This window comes from Aythya fuligula, chromosome 6 (genome assembly GCF_009819795.1).
Source record: "Aythya fuligula isolate bAytFul2 chromosome 6, bAytFul2.pri, whole genome shotgun sequence".
NCBI lineage: Eukaryota > Metazoa > Chordata > Aves > Anseriformes > Anatidae > Aythya > Aythya fuligula.
In genome coordinates, this window is record NC_045564.1 from 783,130 (window position 1) to 803,898 (window position 20,769).

Genomic DNA, 20,769 nt, shown 5'->3' on the forward strand with positions numbered 1-20,769 from the left:
CTGCTTTCTCTCTCTGCCCACCCTCTTCTTTCTCTCTGTTCTGAAGGTTTTGGCATGTGTGCCGTAATTTGAACCTGATGCTTGAATCTTGTGCTCCTCAAACTGTGAGACTGGGAGAGCCTGAAATCAGGCTGCCTCATGCTGCTGCCAGAGCTCCCTGCCACCCCAACTGAGCCCTCTCTAAGCTGGGAACATCCCTCTTGCAGGCTGAAGGGCTTGGAAGAAACTCCCAGCTATCATCAAAAGAGGCATAGCCAGGCTAAAGATATCAAGTAGATCAACTCCAGACTTTTCCAGATACAGGCTCTTGGAAATGGCAAATATTTCATTGTGATGAACTTTGTGTAGTTCATGTGTTGATTTTGGGCTTGGGTATACCTTCAGTGAGGGAATCACCCCAAAGCCGGGAATGGTTTCTGTACTGTAGAGGCAAGGTGTGTGCAGCAGGGCAGTTATTGTACTGCTGCAGAAGATCAGCTGGACTGAACGTGGATCTTGGTGTTTAAAGGATTGTTGTTTCTGTTGTGGCAGGTTCTTTCCCTCTGCTCTGTATCGCTTGCCCTGTTTAGTTTTAGGCTTGGTGCTTTACAAAGAAACATATATATATTTTTTTGTCTTCCATTAGATTTTTCCTGTCAGCCATATATTAAGCCATTTAATTAAATATTTTCCTGTTTCTGAAATGAAAAATATCTATAGTGGAAGCTCAGTGCACAAGGAATTCTTCCCTGCACACTTGATTTATTTGTTATTGTGCTGAAGAGTCATAAAAGCTGAGCCCTGTGGAGCTCTGTGACATGGCTGTATTTGCTGGCAGCATCGGGTGTGACCATGTGGATGTGCTGGGGCACGGATTTTCCTTCGCATGCCGGTTGCAAAGCATCCAGCCTACACCTACATGTTGCTGTGCACACAGGCGTAGCTCTCCACAGCCATGCACTTGGCTTTTAAGGACATTCAGGTGTGCACTAAATAGCTGTTTCTCTTTCCTGTTCTGTTCCGTGTGTTGTAATCACCAAGTGCTGCTATGGGACTAAGGAGACCTGCAAGCTTGTGCCTAGCTCAATACCACGAGGAGTCCACCTTTGATTTACAGAATGCTCAAGTTGTGGGTTTCTAGAGGATGGGAGGGTATTCTGGAAAGCATTTTTATATTTTTCGTCCTGTTCCCACCATCACATGTGGGATCCTGGCTGAAACTTCTATCTGGCCTGGCTCTTCATATGCAGCTCTGCCAGACAGACTGCGTGTAAAGCAGTTCCTTTGCAGCAAGCAGTCCTCACATTTCTGTGTTTAGTTTCCTGCAAAGGCAAGGGTTAGTTACCCTGTTGTACTTTCCATCCCTTGCTAAATCCCACTGTTTCCAGGCTATTTGCTGGCATTGAACCTTTCTGGTGTGTTCGCACTGCGAGGTGCCTACAGACCCCTTCCTGCTGCTAGCCAAGGGATTTTGGTGTTTGTTACAGACATGCTGGGACACAGTAAATCTAATTTCCCTCCCTTCTCCCAGTACTCGTCTGCTGTGTCCAAGGTGACCACCCCAGATAATAACCATCTTGCCTGGCACTTTAATATAGTGCTAATTCATTGTTAATTGCTGGGACAGAAAAACCTGACTCAGCTTGGAAAATGATGAATCAAGATGTTGTCTCTGGAGTGTTAAGGTGGATAAGCCAGTTTTCCGGAGTAATGAGACCCCATGTCTTAAAGTACCTACTATTCAGAAAGCAGGGAAACCTTGCATTTCATTTGCTGCATAAACCATCAGATAGAAGCTCGTAGGTATGTATTGGTTTAAAAGGAATCAAATGTTGACTTTAAAGAAACAGGAATGGTTTTTCCATACTTTCTGATACTCTGTTACTTTTGAAACTCTTTAAAAATGACATCCCTCCACCTTTTTTTTTTTTTTCCCTCAGGAGCTTTGATTTAGACAAATCCGGCAATTCATAATAGTTCAGATCATAAATCATGAGGGAACATTAGTAAATAAAAGAAGGCATAGCAGAAAGCTGCAGGATAGGTCTTTTGTATTGTGTGTTCACTGCAAACATTGTGGTCTTTCTTTAAATATGCGGAAAATAACACACCGCAGAAGTAAATGAAAGACTAATTTTGTCATTTTGTGAGGGATGGAAGGGAACAAATATTTTAGAAATGACAATGAAATACAAAACAGTAGAACACAGATCCTTAGTAAAAATGGGTCAAGGCAAGTGGCGATGGCAATCCAATGAAACTAATTTCATATTCTCTTTCTAGAAGTAATAAAGAAGGGAATGAACACCACAGTGGTGCTTCCTAATGAAATATCTTATTCAAACAACATCTTAGAGTTCATGGGTCGTAGAATACATAGCATGCAGATGGGGAAAACACTGAGGCTTAAAATTTATTTTCTTAAAAAATAATATTAATTAATAATACTTGGGCAGTCACAGATGATGAGTGAAACAAAGCTGTGTTATTCCACAGAGGAACATAGTGGGTTTAATAATCTATAGGATGATATATGCAGTGAGTTTTCACCATGGTTGTGTGTACTACAGCAGTAGATTTCATATACTGGAAGACATGACTGGGTTGTCTGTGAAACTCAGGCAAAAACTGATTTCCCAAACCATGCTTAGCTCTCTGTTTGACTTGGTGCTTACTGTCTAAGCTGAGTAGATGCATTGGGCCATTTAGAAGATGTGGCCACATCCCAGCAGAAAGCAGTATGTGTAAACCTTTCCAATGTCTGCTGTCTCTGGACTGCTCTCTTGTATGGCTCCAGTACCCATGTCCGGGAGTCAGACATGCAGTGTTTGGTAGCAAAAGCTGGGGCTTCATGCTCTGCTTTTCCATCCCAATGCACACCTGCTAGTTGCACCTTCTGGAGCCCACCATTTTCTTGACAGGCTGTGGTAGCTCAGGAGCCTTGCACAAGTGTTGACAAAGGCAACAGGAGCCTGTGTATGACAATGAACCCCTTATATTAGACTCTGAGGTATTCAATAGAGTTTCTTATGATTGATAGTTATTCCAATTGCAGTGGAAAGCCACCAAGCTTTGACTGCTATAGCCAAAACTACCTACTGCGCATTTTCAGCTGTTTCTGTTTAGTGTGGATATCTAATGTGGCTGAAAAGTGCTGCTGATTAACTTTAAGCCTGTGATTCCCCTTATAATGATAGTGAGGACTGCATTCAAATTAAAGCAATACTGCTTCTGCTCTGAAATTAATTTAGTTTATTATTCTATTTAATCCTAGAAATGGGAGACCAACTACATAGTGTTTTTTGTTGTTGTTGTTGTTTTTTTCTGAGGTGGCAATTTTTATTCTGCCAGAGTTGTCTTCTGCATAGCAGTCATCAGTATATTAAAAGACTGTGCAGCTTTTGGTATTTGTTCAGACTCCTGGAGCTGTGAGGCCACCTCTGTGCCACCTGCTCCCAGACAGCTTTCATTTGGTGCAGGATCAACTGAGAGCAGGGACAGGAGTGAGGTGGGACTCAGGAAGGAGGGAGCTGTCTGCCTGGCTGGCATTTGTGCAGGGCTGCCCCGGAGTAGTTCTGCTCCTGCTCCCCTAGCTCCTACAGAGGGTTGCTCAAGGCAGAAATCCGTTTCAAATCTGAATGTGTGGATTTAGTACTGTGGAGACTTGGCAGGAATCAGCAGGGTGGTGGTTTTACATTGATGTTGCTCTGACAGGTCGTCTTTTTAGCAAATTACATCACTGTTGCTCTGGCCCCTGCCGTCTCACCCTTTTGCCTTTCACACACAATTTGATCAGATTTAGCCCTTGTTTCTTCCAGTGCTGGCCTTGTTATAAATGCTAAGCTGCCAGTGTTGTAAAGAGTCATGGTAGGTTGAGGATGAGCAAACATCCAGAGCAAGATTACTAAATAAAGCTCTTTAAATTCACGTAACCTTTGAAGCTTGTGCTGGCTGGCAGCAGGCAAATCTTGAGGCTGGATGAGCCTCCATTCCACTTATGTTGGAAAATTTTGCAGTTAAAAACATTGCTCTTTTTTGTTTCATTTTAGTGTTCCCCGAATGTTCTCTGTTCCTTGCATTTGTATATAAATGGTAATGTCAGGCTTTAGAGCTGTGTAAGTGTTTATAGGCTATTGGTTGTAGGCAGCGTTTTATTCTCATGCTCCATACAGAAGTCTTAGAATAAAGTTAGAGCCCCAGATCATTGCAGCTGGCCCTTGTGTACAGATAGGCAATTATAAAAATTACATGGGGAGGGAAATAATATTGTATTGTGCTGTAACAGTACATGGCACTGTTTGTCCCCCAAAGATCTCAGAGAGCAAGCAAGCTGCTTTTCCTCCCATGTTGCACAGCATCCCCCTAGGAAACTGTGCAGCTTCTGGGCAGTGCTGGGAGTTAGGCTATGACAGAGAAGGAAATAGATGCTTGGTCTCCCTGCCCTGGGCCAGTCTTTTCAGAAGTTTGTTGGTGCAGATCTCTCCTCTCCTCTCCTCTCCTCTCCTCTCCTCTCCTCTCCTCTCCTCTCCTCTCCTCTCCTCTCCTCTCCTCTCCTCTCCTCTCCTCTCCTCTCCTCTCCTCTCCTCTCCTCTCCTCTCCTCTCCTCTCCTCTCCTCTCCTCTCCTCTCCTCTCCTCTCCTCTCCTCTCCTCTCCTCTCCTCTCCTCTCCTCTCCTCTCCTCTCCTCTCCTCTCCTCTCCTCTCCTCTCCTCTCCTCTCCTCTCCTCTCCTCTCCTCTCCTCTCCTCTCCTCTCCTCTCCTCTCCTCTCCTCTCCTCTCCTCTCCTCTCCTCTCCTCTCCTCTCCTCTCCTCTCCTCTCCTCTCCTCTCCGCTGTGTATGCATGTTGTTGCATGTTTGTATGGACTTTTATAGGAATTACAGATTGAAACAGGAAATGTTTCTGTGTGTATGCACTATTCTCACACATCAAGTATCCAGAAGTACAGTAGCACATATTTTTTCTCACAGTCATCTATGCTTACAGTGTTTCAAAGAATATTCCAAAATATCTTGGCACAGACAAAGCGAAGCTGTTTGCAAGATCCCTAGCTGTGGAACAACAAAGGCTACATTCTGAACACACATCACACATGACTTTAATAAAAGTCTTAAACAAAAATCAGATAATGTATTTAGAAAATTTAATTTCTCTATTTATGATGCTACTCACATGAAAGGAAGTAGGTGTCCCCTTATGCCTCCTTTCCAGCGTCTTTTTCTCCAGTTCTGCTCACTTCTTCATGTTTTGAATTAGAACATAAAAAAAATGTGTGCTTAAATACAAATAAATACATTTTAAAGCCACTGGCCAGTAATTTAGGACCAACTCAAATTGCAGTACCTAATTTCAAAAGGTCTCGGTGTCCAGAAACCAGTGAGTACAAACACATATATGGTGCCTCTCATGGAGCATTCGGAAGTTTGAAACATGTAAATTCATAAATCTCCTATCAGTACATATGGCGAAAAGGATGTGGTAAATCACAGAACTTACGCTGGCTAGTATAGACCCAGCCATCTCATTAACTTCATGTCAAAAAACATTCCTCGGTTTCCAGTTCGGACCAATTTTAGTTTTATGCTATTTGTACTGTCATGGAGCAAAATAATGTTGACATCCTTGAAATTCCTGGTTGCTTTTTCTCAAATTTATGGTTTGGGTTATTCTTTAATTAGACCATGCCCATATGATCCAAGGCACATGGACAAAGAGGACAAATCCCATCACATGGGTGTTGAGGAAAGAAAGCACATTCTGCAAAAAAAGCTTAATGCAGATTTATAGTTTGTACAGGTTTTTAGCAGAATGATGTGGCTAAATCTCTTGGTTAGGTTTGGAAAACCCTGGTCTCCTCAATCTTGCTTGCAAAAAGCTTGGCAACCCAGTTTTCTTTTTACTTTTTGGGGTTTTAGTAATTTTTAGACTTGAAACATGCAAGAGATTGCAGAAGTATACTACCACTGGATACAATAGGTTTGTGCCTGCGAGGAGGAATAGCTCACTCCTATTCTGTGCTGTGCTGAGAAGGATTGTGGTGGCAACTGCAAATCCATCCAGTTGTAGCAGAAAGAAAGAGACACACTAAAATTCCAGGACTCAACAGGCCTCATAAAAAGATCTGTCTGGACAACACTTCACTAGTTAAGTGCTAAGTTATTATTATTATTTATTATTTATTTCCTCGTCTATTTTTTTCTTGTACTCAACAAGCAGGAAATATCTTTGTTATTTCATTATAGGAGTGAGATAAATGTATTCCCTGCAGTGTTTGAAATTTTAATAATCCATAATAAATAAAATCATATCTAATAGCATAACTGCTTTCAATTGGCAATGTGATCTAGATGCATTGCAATGGCAGAAACATAAATAGTTGCAGCCTCTGAAAGCCTACTTCCTATTTGCTAAATATACTTGGCTTGCTTTAAATTCCTTTGTGTGCAGTCATTAATACAATCCTCTTTGACAGCATTTAATTAAAGTGCTTTTCTCTATTAAATTCATTAAAACTTTTTTTTTTTCTTTATATACAACTGTTTCCCAGACACTGAATGTTAAGGACCTGTAGGCCTCTCTTCAAATAACTTCTCTCTCCTTGTTGTAAATTGTTAATTAAATTTAACTTAGACTGTTTAAAGATGGCTTGGAAAAGAAAGCCAGATTTCAGTATATGGTCTCAATCATGTCTGATCTTTTTTAACACAATTTTTTCCATGTAGCTATAGGCTGCACGTTATATTGTTTATGAACGTTGCTGTACATTGAAGCTGGAACCAAGCAAAGAAATATCCTAAAAAGCCTCATTCCCATCTCACTTCAAAAATTTGCATCTTTTTTTTTTTTTTTTTTTTTTGGTGCACTTTTGTAACCTAAGAGTATGTGCATGGAGGAGTAAGGAAGGAGGAGCTGTTTAGTATTAATAGATTATTGACAGTTTAATGTCTTGGCACCTAGACAGCCCATAAGGTATAATAAACAGGAAGCTGTCTGATGTGAGAGCAGTCAATAGTGTATTCAATCAGAACCTTTCAGTTAATTGCTGGTTGACCTCAGAGATTTCCTTTAAGTGAAACTGTCCTTTGCTCAGATCTCATCTGGTTTTCAGGGTTTAATTTGAGAATGCCCTTTCCATATGGTAGCTTATACATACGTTCCTGGTTGGAGTTTTGCTTTGCTCCCATGCACGGCATCGCAAGAGCCAGCGTCTGTGTGGGGCTGCACAGTACACGTGGCTGCACGTTGCATGTGTGCAACCCCTCTGAGGGCTGAGAGCATGGTGGGAGGCAGGAGTGGTGCCAGGGCCGTCGCAGTCCCAGTGCCTGGCTCACCACATCCCCACAGGAGTGTGCAGGGGCCATGCCAGGCTCTGGTAGGAGCTCCCTGCTGCCCAGTGAGGCTGGTGGCACGCAGGTGGCACCCCACGGCCTGGGGCTGGGGCCAGTGGAGCCAGGTTGGCTGCCCTCTCAGCCCTGGCTGTACCCAGCATGGAGCTGGACTGCCAGCAGACACGAACATAACAGTTAAGGCAGGGAGGTTGGTAAACTGATGGCAGAGGCATTTTCAAAGCAGCTGAGCTGTTTCCCAGTGTTTTGGGTAGAGCTCGGCACAGCTTGGTGGCTGGGTGTGCACGGCGGTGTTAGGAGACCTGACCTGACCTGTGCAGGTGAGCTGTGCCACAGCCCCAGGAGAGGGCTGGCGCCACTGCAGGTGAGCCACGGGCTCACATTCCCCAGGTTCTCCGTGCAAGTGCAAAACAAGGCTCATTTGTAGTTGGTTACCCTAATTTCTGCACTTAGCCATTCTTATTTTTTCGGACTACATATCTTGATGAGATCTAGATAAGCTACAAAGGCAAGCAGGCAGGAAACTTCATGGGCAGTCCCTGACCCTGGCTAGCTGGAAACCATCTGCTTATTTGGGGAGAGAGCCTACATGATAATCTTTCCTAGCAAGTATGCTGTGTTTGGGTTTTTCTTCATTTCCCTCCAACTGTTGACTTCAAGTGTGTGTGTTTTCCTGAAGTGAGATGAGGGAGGGTCAACTGCAGCAGCCCTTGTTGGCAGCAAAGGGGTTTGGGTTTGCCAGTGGCAGCAAGTACAGCCCCATGAAGGAAATGCTTTTTTACCAGACCTGGTTTAATTTACATTTCATTCAGTCAGGAGACTTTTTTATTGTCTCTAGATCTTCCAGTGATTTTGCCTTTTAGCCACTTACCATGCATTCAGACTGTGGTTTGCTGAAAGGAGTATTATTACTTTTAATCTCTAATTTTGCCCTGGGTTTCATTCATTTCTGTGGTTATCTTTGTCCATCGGCATAGAACAAACTGCTTATGGCTTTTAATGGTCTGATTAGCACTGGGGAAGCATTGCTGACTTGGAGTAATATTACTGCTGTTATCCCCTGGTTTAGATGAGATCAGGCTTCAGAATGCCATATTGCTCTATTTGGGATTCATTTGAGTCCAGTCTGGTTCCCAGACTGAGGTAGATTGTAAATTTCTTGGATTCAAGAGTGTCGGAAAAGTGAGGGGAAATAGTCTTGCTGACACCTTTTCCTGGGGTGTTTGAATGATGAGAAAGGCTTTGATCTGTTCCTTCTGGAGAGAATGGAACAAAATATGGTGAGATGGACAAAAAATAAGGATGAGTTCCCACATAAATGTGTGTTCCTTTGGCCATCAGCTGTAACATGCACTCTTTGTGCTGAGAAGACTCCAGCCAGAGTATATTCAAAGGTACTTTAAGGCTTTTATCAGACTTACTGACCAAGCTGCTAATTCCATAGATGAAATTACTCCCACATGCAATAAAAACTGTAAGCTGTATTGGATTTTGAGATATGAAAGATTCACATCCAGTTCCCTTTATAAACTGTGTTACATTCCATTCCTTCCCATCAGTACTGCCCTTTGTAATTGTGACCGCAAAGTTCATAGGTAGGAAGATGGCTGTGAGCCTCTGTTACTTGGGTGGTACAGCCCAGAACTACGTAAGTGCTTGAGCTAAGTTTAAGAGGTTGCTGACATTTTTGAAATATTGAAAGAAAAAAATATGTTGGTGCTTTTAAAATTTTAAAATAGGAAGGAAGAGGGAAAAAAAAAAAAAAAAAAAAAAAAAGGTTTGTAGCAGTTTAGAGCAACATAACACTTTAAAGGAAAATAGAAAGGAAGAATTTGAAGGGCAAAAGTTACTCTGAATAAAAGCTGCCAGATTTTGCTCTTTCATGAAAAATGCCGAAATGACTGCTTGAACTTTGTCAGAATATTTCCCCCTTCCCCAGGCAAATGTCTCAGAAAAGTAGACTTTATTTAAGCAATACTTTGATGTCACTCAGTCAAAAAGTTTGAAACAAAGATTTTTGACTGAAAAATGCTACATAATTCTAATCTTAATGAAGAGAAGAATGGCGTTTTGCATTTCTAGCAAAAGGCTGGGGCTCCTTACACACAGACCTATACAAGATGCAGGCTTGTGTTAAGTTTGATCTTTCTGCCACAATTAGGTGTGTGTAGCCAAGCAAGGGCTGGGCTGTCAGCAGAGCTCTCCCCAGCAGGCAATGGCCAGAGATGGCTACAACACAATGTGTTTTTCTGTTTTGTCCTATTACAACCTTGCTGGCTATATAGTAAACTATTTTGTTAAAAATGAACAAGTACCTTTTATTTTCCAACTGCATATATTTTCTAGTACTGTGAAGATAAACTGCAGGTGCTGCTGGTAGGAGACTTTCCATAAAACCTTTTTCTTCCAGCATCCATAACCCGCAAAATATCGGCACAGGTCAGAGTAGCGAGCTGTCAGAAGCAGTTATGCCAGCACAGCTTCCTCACTCTCCTAGACATACCCACCTTTAGCAGAGTGTTATCAGGAAGACAAAGAATTTCAGATCTAATTCTCCAAGGCCTCCTGTCCTCAGTGCCCTAATCTACGGGGCAGAGTGTACTTTGGTCATTTGATTTTTATTTACCCAGTTTCAAGCTAAGGGTATAATAAAGCACATTACGCCCGTTGCATGTGTGGTAATGCTGGGTATTTTGCCTTTTACCATGGTAGTTGATTATAATGCACTTTTTAAGACTTACTTTCTAAAAAAAGGAATATTTAGACTTTTATGTGTTTGATTCACACAGTATAGTTTGCTCAAGTCCTGTTATTAAGTACATTGGTGGTTAAGTCTAGAAAGCAAAAAACATGCTGAGTAGTGTTTTATCAGCACAAATCTATTATTTTCACTAACCATAACAGTCAGGTTCTCCTGACTTGTAACTGCCCCCATTGTAAAAATTAACAGTACAGTTGGGTATTCCTGGAACCCCAAATAGCCATCTGTGAGGACCTAAAACAGTTTGATGGGACAAATAATTAACTGTCCCTCCAGAATCCAGTGTCTAATCCAAACATATCCTTCCTGAAATAATTCAGTGCCTACTCCCGATCTGAGTAACTGGAAACAGCATGATTATAGTGGCGCCATTCATGCCACCACAGTTAGGGGTTTAGAGATTGACCCTAAGGATTGCTGTAAATTGGGACTTTTTAGAGAAGATCTCGTTCAGACTACCTGCAAATGCTCCTCTGATTTTTCAGATGAAAAGGAGAACATGTGTAGTGTTAATTCAAAAAGAAAATGCAGAGGATACCAGAAGTATTTTGTCTGAAGTAAAGCAAACCAAAAAGCCTTTTGTTACTTCCTTAGTTCCTGTGGCATTGTGCCAGCTCCTCATTAGGATTAGCAGGGTTGGGACAGGGAAATTCAAGATCAATCTGAAATTTTTGGCAGACCCTTCCTTCTGCTGCACCAAGCTTAGGCTCCATTTGGAGGCTACCAAGCTGGGCTCTGCATGCAGTAGCACCCCAGTGAGCCTTGCTTGGGCTGCAAGAGAAAGCAGGGAGGGAAGTGCCAAGTCAGAGGCCCACAAAGCTCGCAGTTGTGTTCTGAAGAAGGTAAGTGTTAGCTGGAAGGGTCTGGGGCCCTCAGTGCACATACACTTGCGTTCAAAGTCCCTCTTGGGTGGGACACCAGTTAGGGTCACCATGTAGAAGAGCATTGTAAACCTTTATGGGGCTGTTGCATTTTCTCTTGTGGGGTGATGAGGCCTTGCTACTGCAAGAGAAGTTCTGCTGGCTTATTTAAGGCCGGCAGAGTCCTGCCTGCCTGCTGGGGGATGCAGCAAGCCAGCCCCTGTGCCAGCTGTGCTGGCCATGCCCCATTCCCAGACAATGGAGCCATCCATCACTGATGCCTTCAGGAGAGAGTCTGCAGAGGCGTTGTGCAATGCTTCCTGGACACATTGGCCTCTCTGTCACCAGCACCCTGGCTTGTGCCAGCAGAAGCCGGACTGAAGCCGTTCGGTTGCGTATTTATACAGTAGGTATGTGCTGGCTCCACCTGTGGGCTAAATAGTATTTGTTCACAACACTTCCGGGCTGCAGCTAGATACTTGAGAAAGGGATGGATATTCACTACTGCACAGTTACTATGCAGTAAAGCTAAGAATCTGGCTTAAACCAGCCAAAGATGGGAAATGCAGAGCTAATCCACTAACGTTCATCAGCATGAGCTCATTTATGCTAGCCCATAAAATCAGCCAGTTCTCAGGCACTTGCACAGCAATTAAAGTTGTGCCTGTGTTTTTGTGGGAAGAGTTGTGTTAGCGTTCGAGAGAGAACAGTTACCCCAGGAAACACCGGGACATTGCTCTGCATTGTCAGAGTTTTGTGATTTATTTTTTTAACATTATACAGACAAAATAGTGGCTATTGTGTAGGCACGTGCTGTCTATTAGCAGAGATCAGGAAAGGGAAATAAACCACGCATTACTGAAGAATAAGATCATGATTGCGGTCAAGTGATGGCAGAATTTTTTTTTCTCTTTGTCAAGCTGATTTGTAAACATTCTTCAAACAACTGTGCAGACAGCAGCTCCACAGCTCCGGGAAAGAAAAGCAAAGATGAGAACAGATTCCTACGCACAGATGTTTTACAGTAACCTTAAGACCTGTCCAAAAGTTATCTGGTCATCACTGTGAGCTATGCTGCACATTCAGCCTCTTAGCAGCGCATTGTAATCAGGCTGTAATTTATGTTTTATCTCCAGTGATGATAGCTCTTAAAAATGTTTTGTGGTGTATTTGCTCTTTGATGCATGCTAAGCTCCTGGTAGCATTAAAGGGAGCAGTGTGTGTGTGTGGGGGGGGGGGGGGGGGGTGCAGGGAGCAGACACCTTCCCTCCCGCCTGTAAGTCAAGATTAATTGCATTGTGCAAATGCTTATGCTGTCATTTTTGTGTGGTGGCAAATGCAATGCACAACTGAAAGTTTAGCTATTTTTTCAAATTTTCATTTCTTTGTTATCTCTTTTGACTCTTTTTGACCATTTTTTATAGTTTGATCCCGGAGGAGAATTGCAGGATTGCACTATTTCAGAGACAGGGTATTTGTTCAGTGCTTGCCATGTTTTCAGATCACTGTACTTCCTGCCCTTAAGCAACACGACCGCCGTAAAGCAAAGAGAAGCATGTGGAGAGTGTGCTCCAAAGATGTTGAAATGAATCGCTTCAACCAGCTCACATTCCAGTCTGGAAAACAAACTTGCCTTTGAGTTTGAATTCCCTGTGGCACTCATTTCTTTCTTCAGATTTCCTCCTTATTCCCCTTTTTGCGTGTCTCAGAGAAAGAATTGTACCTCAGAGCTGGGAGATTTAGGACATAGGGTTTGTCTGATCCAATATTCTGACTCCGGTGGTGGTCAGTAGCAGATGAACAGTGACAGGAAAGACCTGAATATTCAGGGATATTTTTTTTTAATTACTGTGTGAATGCTTTGTTTCTACAGCTAAATAGGACCCAGGGCACCTGGGTTACAAGCTGTTCTAGCCAACAGCTCGTAAAGATTTGGTCTGGCTTGCATGAGATGGGACACATCATATCACAAGCATGTATTATAATTATCTGTAATAATGGTGTTTACCCTTGTGAAGCAATTACTAAACTGCATTGGAAAATGCACAGGATGTGCTGTTAGTATTTGAGTTACAAAATTAAAAGAAGCTCGGACTGAAGTTAGATGAAAGGGAACATATTTATCCATGTCAGACTTCCTACCAGTTTGCACGCTCATATTGATTTCTTTTGACACGGTCTTCTTTTATTGAGTACCATATATATATTTTTAAATCCCTTACTGATAACAGTACCTGCTACGGGCAATTGTAAAAGGAAACTAAAGTATATTAAACCTGCCTGAAGTCAAAATGTAATCTAACACCTGTAGTCTGCAATTTGTCATCACTTCATAGATACTTTTTCTTTTTTAATAACAGTTTTGGATTTTCCTGAGTTTTGACCTTAGGATACTGTATAATCCAAGAAAAGCAAGGAAACTAAACCACAGTCTTTAACACAGCTTTATGATGTCAAGGTGTGAAATCACCACTGTGAGAACGAGCCCAACGAAAATACTTCATTTGGGGCTCAGACTAGTGTTGCAACGTTTACCTAAATTAATATATTTTTGCAAGGAAAAAAAAAAAAAAAGTAGTCTAACAACCACATTTTTTAAAGGAAAGAAATGAACACAGGTGCAAGTTGTAACTTCTGCTACAGTTTCTTGTACAGACATTCCTAGTAAACCTCTAAAGTGTCTTGGCACAGTGATTGTATCTAATTAATGCTCTTGCCAGAGTGACCCCTGGCCTGGGAGGCTGTCAGGGTGTAACCTTGTTTATTGCAGCAGTTTGTTCTGTTCTGTTCTTGCACATTTTCGTATAGGAAGATAAGCTGCCAAAGACTGGGGGTAATGGGTGTAAGGTTGTTTGTTTGAATAGATAATCTCCCACAGATTATTTCTGTAAAATCTGCTATGAGGGACAGACAGTACATCCTTCTAGTATAAGGTTTCTTTGAAAGGTGATGGAGGTTGTCTCTTAAGTAAACTCTTAGCATGATAGCCAGGCACTCACAGAGCTGCCTTGGAGCTCTCGGCTTGCAAAGGTAAAGTGTTGCAAATTCCATCTGCAGGTCTCAGCAAAGTGTAGCTGGACACCTTGTTTTGGCTTGTCCCCTACACTCTCTTTGACTTTAGCAAGTCATTGGGAAGGAGCTTTTCCAAAGGGCTTGCTTGCACGGCCAAATACGTAGTGAAGCCGTTTTTGCACTGAGTCCAATTGGTGGCAAATCCTGCTGACTAGTTGTGTATGCTTGTAAGGGATGTAGAGGGTGGCTGGTGCTAGATGTACCAAAAAGATGTACTGAACCCATGTTTTGCGGTGTGGGCATTCTTTCTGGCCCTTATTTCGGGCTCCTTAAGCTTGCTAAAACTGTACTCTCTTTGGCATGAAAGTCTTTTGGTGTGATATAACAGTGTCATGGTTGGCTGTGAGAGTGATGTACGTGTGGAGGGAAGATGAAAAGGTAGCCTGAAGCGCAGTGTCTGTTGCTAAAGCACAATCTCATCTTCCAAGAATTTTACATTTTTGATGTTTTTAATACTAAGGGACACCTCATCATCTCAGCAAAACCTGTTGGAAAGGAGCTCACATGGCTAATCCTGTCTGCAAAAGGAACAAGAGAAACACAGCATGAAACAAAAGAATTTGGGGTTACCATGTAGAAATGCAGTTCCTGTTTCTAATCTGCTGCAACGGCTGCACAGGCAACAAAACGTGGCATTTCATGGAGTGTCATTAGCTGGTGCCTTGCTGGCTGAGGGTGCATGAGGGTGTGTGTGTGCCCTGCTCCAGCATCCTGCTTGGCCCCCTTTAGTGTCTCACCTTGTTCACGTCTGGGTTGAGCTAGAAAGTGGGTGAAGATGTAAGTGAACACCAGTGGGATAGTGAATCCAGCCAGAATTAAATACAGTGCAGAAAAGAGACTTCGATGACGTGGTGTTTGTTCAGTTTGGGTTCACTCACCTCTTTTCTGCAGAACATGGCTGTCTCAGGCTGCTGAAGTCAGGTTTCTCTTGCAGACATGGGGAGTGGATACATGCGAAGCAGTGCGGTGATCCCTTCCCCCCAATAATACTTGGCTTCGGATTCTAGAAAGACCACAAACCCTTAGCTTATTACAAGTAATCCTGATCACTGCCATAATGATACACTACATTATATACTCTCCTAAACTTAATCATTCAATATCTCACTTCCTTCCCTGTAGGCATGTACTATTATATTTTACACATGGCTTCCAGCTGGTTTTCATTGTGGCCTTCAAATCATATTTCAGTACAGTGTGATTTAAGACCAGTCATTTTATCTTTTAAAGTCAACTTCCATCATATTAGTTTTCTTGCAAGTTTTCTGCCAGGGCTGGTTAATTTGTTTGAAAAAATGAGTTTGTCTATGAGGTTAAAATCTACCTGAATGAAACTTCATATAGCAACATCTTTCATACCCGCTCTGTTCTGAAACGCTGAGAACGCAGTGATGCCTGTAGAGTTTAAAAATGAAATCTCTGGAAGGGATGGAAAAAATAAGTCCTGTGGGCATGGAAGGAAATCTATATCTTCACATTTGATTCAAAAGTAGATGGGGAGATGGTGAGGAGGGAGGGGGGGGGAGGGAAGGGCGGGGGAAGTCAGCTCCGGATGGTGGTGGCTGGGGAGCAGGAGGCTGCCCCCCCTGTGGCCAGGGAGCAGTGGGGAAGGGCACGGGTGGACAGAAAGCAGAGGTGGGATGGCAGGAGCCCACGAAGGATTTTTCAGTGAGCAGAACAGATGGGTGAGCTGAACTTGGCAGCAGAGTGGGATGAGGAGAAGGCAGCCCTGGGGCTGCGCTGGGGAAGGCACAGAGGTGGGAGAGGTGAGTGGGAAAGGGGACAGGGGGAGCCTACGCCTATGTGTGCCCCTTGTGAGCCCAGTGCCAGCTGTCCTTGGGAAAAGGCAAGCTGCATCTGGCCATCATTTTTGTACCTTCTCTTTGAAGCCCCACTATATGCAGGGTGCTTAGTGGTAGGTTCAGACCATAATTTGGGAGGCTTTAGCTGCACTGGTAAATGTGCTACAGCCTGTACTCTAAGCACAAAAGAATCAGCGGGGTTTCCTTTTTTTTGCAGTAGAGCACCAGAACAGCACTGGCCCAAAATACAGAGTGTATGGCAGGGTGTGTACAACAGTGTGTGAAGTCAGTGGAAATTTTACTTGTGGATTTAAGAATGTAATAACGGCCCCAAAATCTGAAAATCTGAAACCACCAAAAATGGTCAGTTTCCTTCATGGGGATGTGGCATGCAGAGCCAGACATGAAAGAAGCAAATTGACTAAATCAGTGCATTTTACAAATGCAGTTGAAAGCAAATATTTAACATAAAGGTAATTTGGATTTCATATTGTATCATGTGCCTCAACCGTTGATCTATTTTGCATAGAAAAGTATGCACTTTTGTACTAAATGGCCCATATTATTGAAAAGAAGTACAAAACTAGTCACAGCCTAAATCTGAAGGAAGGTCTGTGCGTTTATACATCTGTGTGTGTGTATATGGATAATGTCTTATCATTGAAATCCATTGTTAGTGCCATTAGAAATCTGGAGCAAGCCCATAGAAGTCAGTGAAAACATGAGATTTATGTGGTGCAAGAGTAGCTTCAGAGTTCCGTGTTATTTAAGAAAACAGTAAGGCAAATAAGCCACCTTTTTTTTCTTTTACTATTTTTTTTCTTTTTCTATTTTTTTTTTTTACATTGATATCCTCTGCATTATGTATTTTTCTCTTTGGAAAAGGCTAGAGAGGTCACTCCAGAGAAGGAAGGGTTAAGTAAAATTATTCTTTCCCTCCTGCTCTCGGCCCTCTTTGGTTGATTGCTTTATAGATGCTGTAGGCATCTCTTCATCTCCTTCAAATTAAACATTTTACTGCTGCTGATTTTTGGATTTTTTTTTCATCATTATATTTGATTGGAAGTCTTGTAACATTTTTCAGGCTGGATCATTTCTCATGCTATTTGTCAACTGAAAAGGGAAAAAAAAATGACTTTCAACTCCAACAAGAATGAACTGAGTAATTCACACTCTTTCTGGATGTGTTTCTATCTGTGTTAGCTGCTACTTGAATTCAGCTCCTGATCAGCAATGCTACATGAGGTTTTTCATATGACACTGGCTGTAAATTCACTGGCAGTTCACGGTGTTAAATCCTTTTCTTTTTGGCTGCTCTCGGCCTTATGGTGTCAGGAGATAGGACCAGAGGGCACAACATTGGAGATAATGTAGGTAGCAGCTGTGGTACAAATTTATGGGGCTGGGTCCTCAGCTAGTGTCAGCGAGCCCAGCTCTGCTGCATTCAATGCTCCCTGCTGATGCTGGTACAGATCTCACCCTCATCTGTAATGCCTCTAGTTGAAATCGTCACTCTTTTTCTTTGAAAACAATCCATGGACAAAAAAGAAATGCTCAAAGAGCAACTGAGCTATTCAGTTCATTGGAACATTATGCTCTTTTATTACATGAGATGTAGTAAAACATAAAACAGAATACCCGGCATTTCCATTTGAGTTTCTCCTCTCCCCCAGTGCAGCTTGCTTAGCTCCATTTCTTTACACCTGGAGTGGTTATGTGCTTGGGAGGAACGTGAATCCATGGACACTGGAACACAGCTGCAGTTCTGCTCAGCAGCGTATCTTCATAGTTGTTCAGACCTGCCTGGCACTGCTGGCAGCACCTGCTTTTATGTGACTGTGTGTAGCTGCTGGGAGCTGCCTCCTCGTTTGGATGTGTTCTGCCACTTGGATGAGCACTGCTCCGTGGCTGCAGCAGTGGCTTGTGCTGCAGTCATCAGGACATGCAGTTGTCTCCACACACGTGCGCTCTCGCCTGTACCTGCTGTTCATGGAAACACCATGTCTCTCGTGCTGGTGTTGAGCATCAGCTGGAGACATTTTTTGCCTGCCAAGTGCCTCCTGCTGCCACAAGGCACAGGCAGGAGGAACATAATCCCTCTTCTGGGCTGTGAGTCATGTTGTTTTCGCAGCATCTCCTCCAGGTCCGGCTCTGCGGCCAAACTTAGGCAGTGGGCAGCTGTTGGGGACTTTTATATTCTCTTCAAAAACTGTGATGTGGAGATTGCTAGTATTGTAAAGTATTATGACAGCAGCATTTGGTGAAGAAAATGAATAAAAGGCTCTTTAGCACAGAGACATTTTATTTATTTGCACGTATTCCACAGTGAACTTCCTCTTGCATGAATAACTCTGATAGAGTACAATTTTACTAGGGGTTCAGTATGTGTGTAAAATTCAGTGCTAGGTCTCAGAAAATTTCCATTATTTTTTTTTCTCTCCCCTTTAGAGAGCTTTAATGTAGGGTTGATTTTCTTAATGTTATGGTTTGCAGCAAAAACGTTTTCTTCTTTGGGTGAAGAGCCAGAATTCACTCTTATTTGTGGAAGAAAATATTTATCCATATTGATTTTGTTAGCTCTGTAGTGTTGAGTTCTAATAATTATTTCCCTGCATCTGATGAAACCTCTGGGCAAATAGAGTCTTCAATCCTGTAGGGGACTTTTGCTGGTAATCTCTCTTGTATAGATTTGGTTTTAAAGAAAGCATATGTAGTTCCTCTGTATTTCTAGCAGTTTAGAGCAAGTGTTTTTGTTTTGTTTTGTTTTGTTTTGTTTTCCTGAAAAAAGGGCTGCACAAGGCCCTTTCTTAGCCATTTTAAGTGGCTGTTAGGAAGATTAAGAGCTACATATGCTTTCTTTAAACTTTCCGAAAAGGAGATACTGCTGGTGAAAATCTGTTACAAGACTGGAAAATGTTTGCCCAGAGGCTTTCTCAGAGTGGAGGGATATAATTATTTGAACTCTTCAACTAGTGAAATTAATACTGATGTAAAACAGAGAAATCTTCACAAGAGGTGCATTTAAACCAGATTTGATTAAAAACAACAACAACAACAAACACTGAACTGTCTGTGATGTCACTCTTGATAGAAGGAAAACTTATAAAATCTCTGGACTTCTATTAATATATATATTATTATTATTTTTTCCATAAAAGAGCGGTGATGGATTTTTAATGACAAATCATTATTCACAATAAAGTTGCACCTCACAGTCTCGCATTTGATTAGGTCTGTATGGTACTTGTCATATTGTAGAAATGGTGTCTCTAGCCTAAAAAGACAAGAGGAAACAATGAAAGGGCAAAAGAGGAGCAAAGAGGAACAATAACTTGTCAGAGATGGGACAACTGGCCAGTTGTGACAAAGAGATTACAACACCTTTTGACTTAATTTTGGTTTTGGCTATATATTTTTTTATTACCTACATTTTGTGTTTATTACTTACTTTGTATGTCTATTTTTGGCTACATTGTCTTTTATATTGCTTTCTCCTTTCAGCCTGTAGTTACTGGTACAGCTGTGTTAACGGTAAAAAAGCTAGTGGGAAATGATTAGTACTTTTCTTCATAAATACAAGTTAGACCCCATGTAGTATCTCAAGCACCAAGGGGGTCACTGTGTACATGAAATATTTGTCTATTTAATCTTATAGGTGCTGCACAGACAGCAGTCCCAGCCTGCAAAGGAGAATTCCCCACCTAGAGAAGAGGCTCCTCCTCCACCCGCTGAGGACAGTTGTGCCAAAAAGCCAAGATCCCGTACCAAGATATCCTTGGAAGCTCTAGGTATCCTTCAAAGCTTTATCCACGATGTAGGTCTCTACCCTGATCAGGAAGCCATTCATACCCTGTCTGCTCAGCTGGATCTCCCCAAACACACCATCATCAAATTCTTCCAGAACCAACGTTACCATGTAAAGCACCACGGGAAGCTAAAAGAACATTTGGGAACAGTGGTTGACGTGGCAGAGTACAAGGATGAGGAGCTGCTGACAGAGTCGGAGGAGAATGACAGCGAGGAGGGTTCTGAGGAAATGTACAAAGTGGAGCCTGAGGAAGAGAACCCCGACAAAAACAAGGCAGCTCCAGTGGACATCGACCAGAGATAATGTGAGATAGGAAAACAGAAAGCAATACATTGATCCAAGGATTTATTTTTTTCTTTTTACTTTTTGTTTGTTTCTGTTGCGCATGATCCATGTGCAAACTGAATGAATTCAGCATTGCCCAATCAGACCGCCTTGACACAGACACTTACTTGAGTGTTACACTTCCTACATGTGACTGAAGTAATCATTGTAATCACATAGGATTATGCCTTCATTAATCTTGCACTTATGAAAGGGACATCTAGCAAGTAAATGGGAAGAAAAAGTCCTATGAAATCAATGAAGGAAAATTTACAACTTTGTGTGTGTATATATATATTTACATAAAATATATATATATTAAAATTGCATGGGACGGAACTTTACAGCCTGAAAGTATAGACTGTGAAATGAGTTCTTTAAATATGAGACTTGTTTATGTATTAAAACCACTTCACAATGAGTTGCTTTGGCTTTTTGATAAACTGCCGCCTGCTCTCAGGGTGTGGTGACTATTTTTGAATTTCTATTTATTTTCTATGTTTATCCCTGATTATTTTTTTTATTATTATTATTATATGGCTTCCTATCTGGCAACTTGATGGATAATTTTTGAGGTATGTATTTAAAGACGTAAATCAACACTGCCAAAAAAAGAGGAAAAATGAAAGAAAATGGAAAAAACAAATCAGGGCACCTTAAAAAGAAAACTAGTAAGTTAAAGTACTTTAAACAAAATGCACACTTAAAAGGATACAGCATGTTCCACTCTCCACAGTCCTTTCTGTAGTGAACAGATGAATTTTCATGGGAGTAAGAATGACTAAAACTGTAATTCAGTGCATAGAAGACTTGTCCGCT

At 42.0% G+C, this 20,769-nt stretch overlaps 1 protein-coding gene across 1 annotated transcript in view; it reads left to right on the plus strand.

Moving 5' to 3' along the window:
• The window catches only part of SATB2 (SATB homeobox 2), an 80,572-nt gene extending 60,008 nt beyond the window's left edge, over positions 1–20,564 (plus strand). Inside the window, exon 8 of the mRNA XM_032190624.1 lies at positions 19,474–20,564. Within this exon, the coding sequence (XP_032046515.1) occupies positions 19,474–19,929 (456 nt within the window). The 3' untranslated portion in view covers positions 19,930–20,564. The remainder of the gene's footprint in view (positions 1–19,473) is intronic.
• The last annotated feature ends 205 nt before the right edge of the window (positions 20,565–20,769 follow it).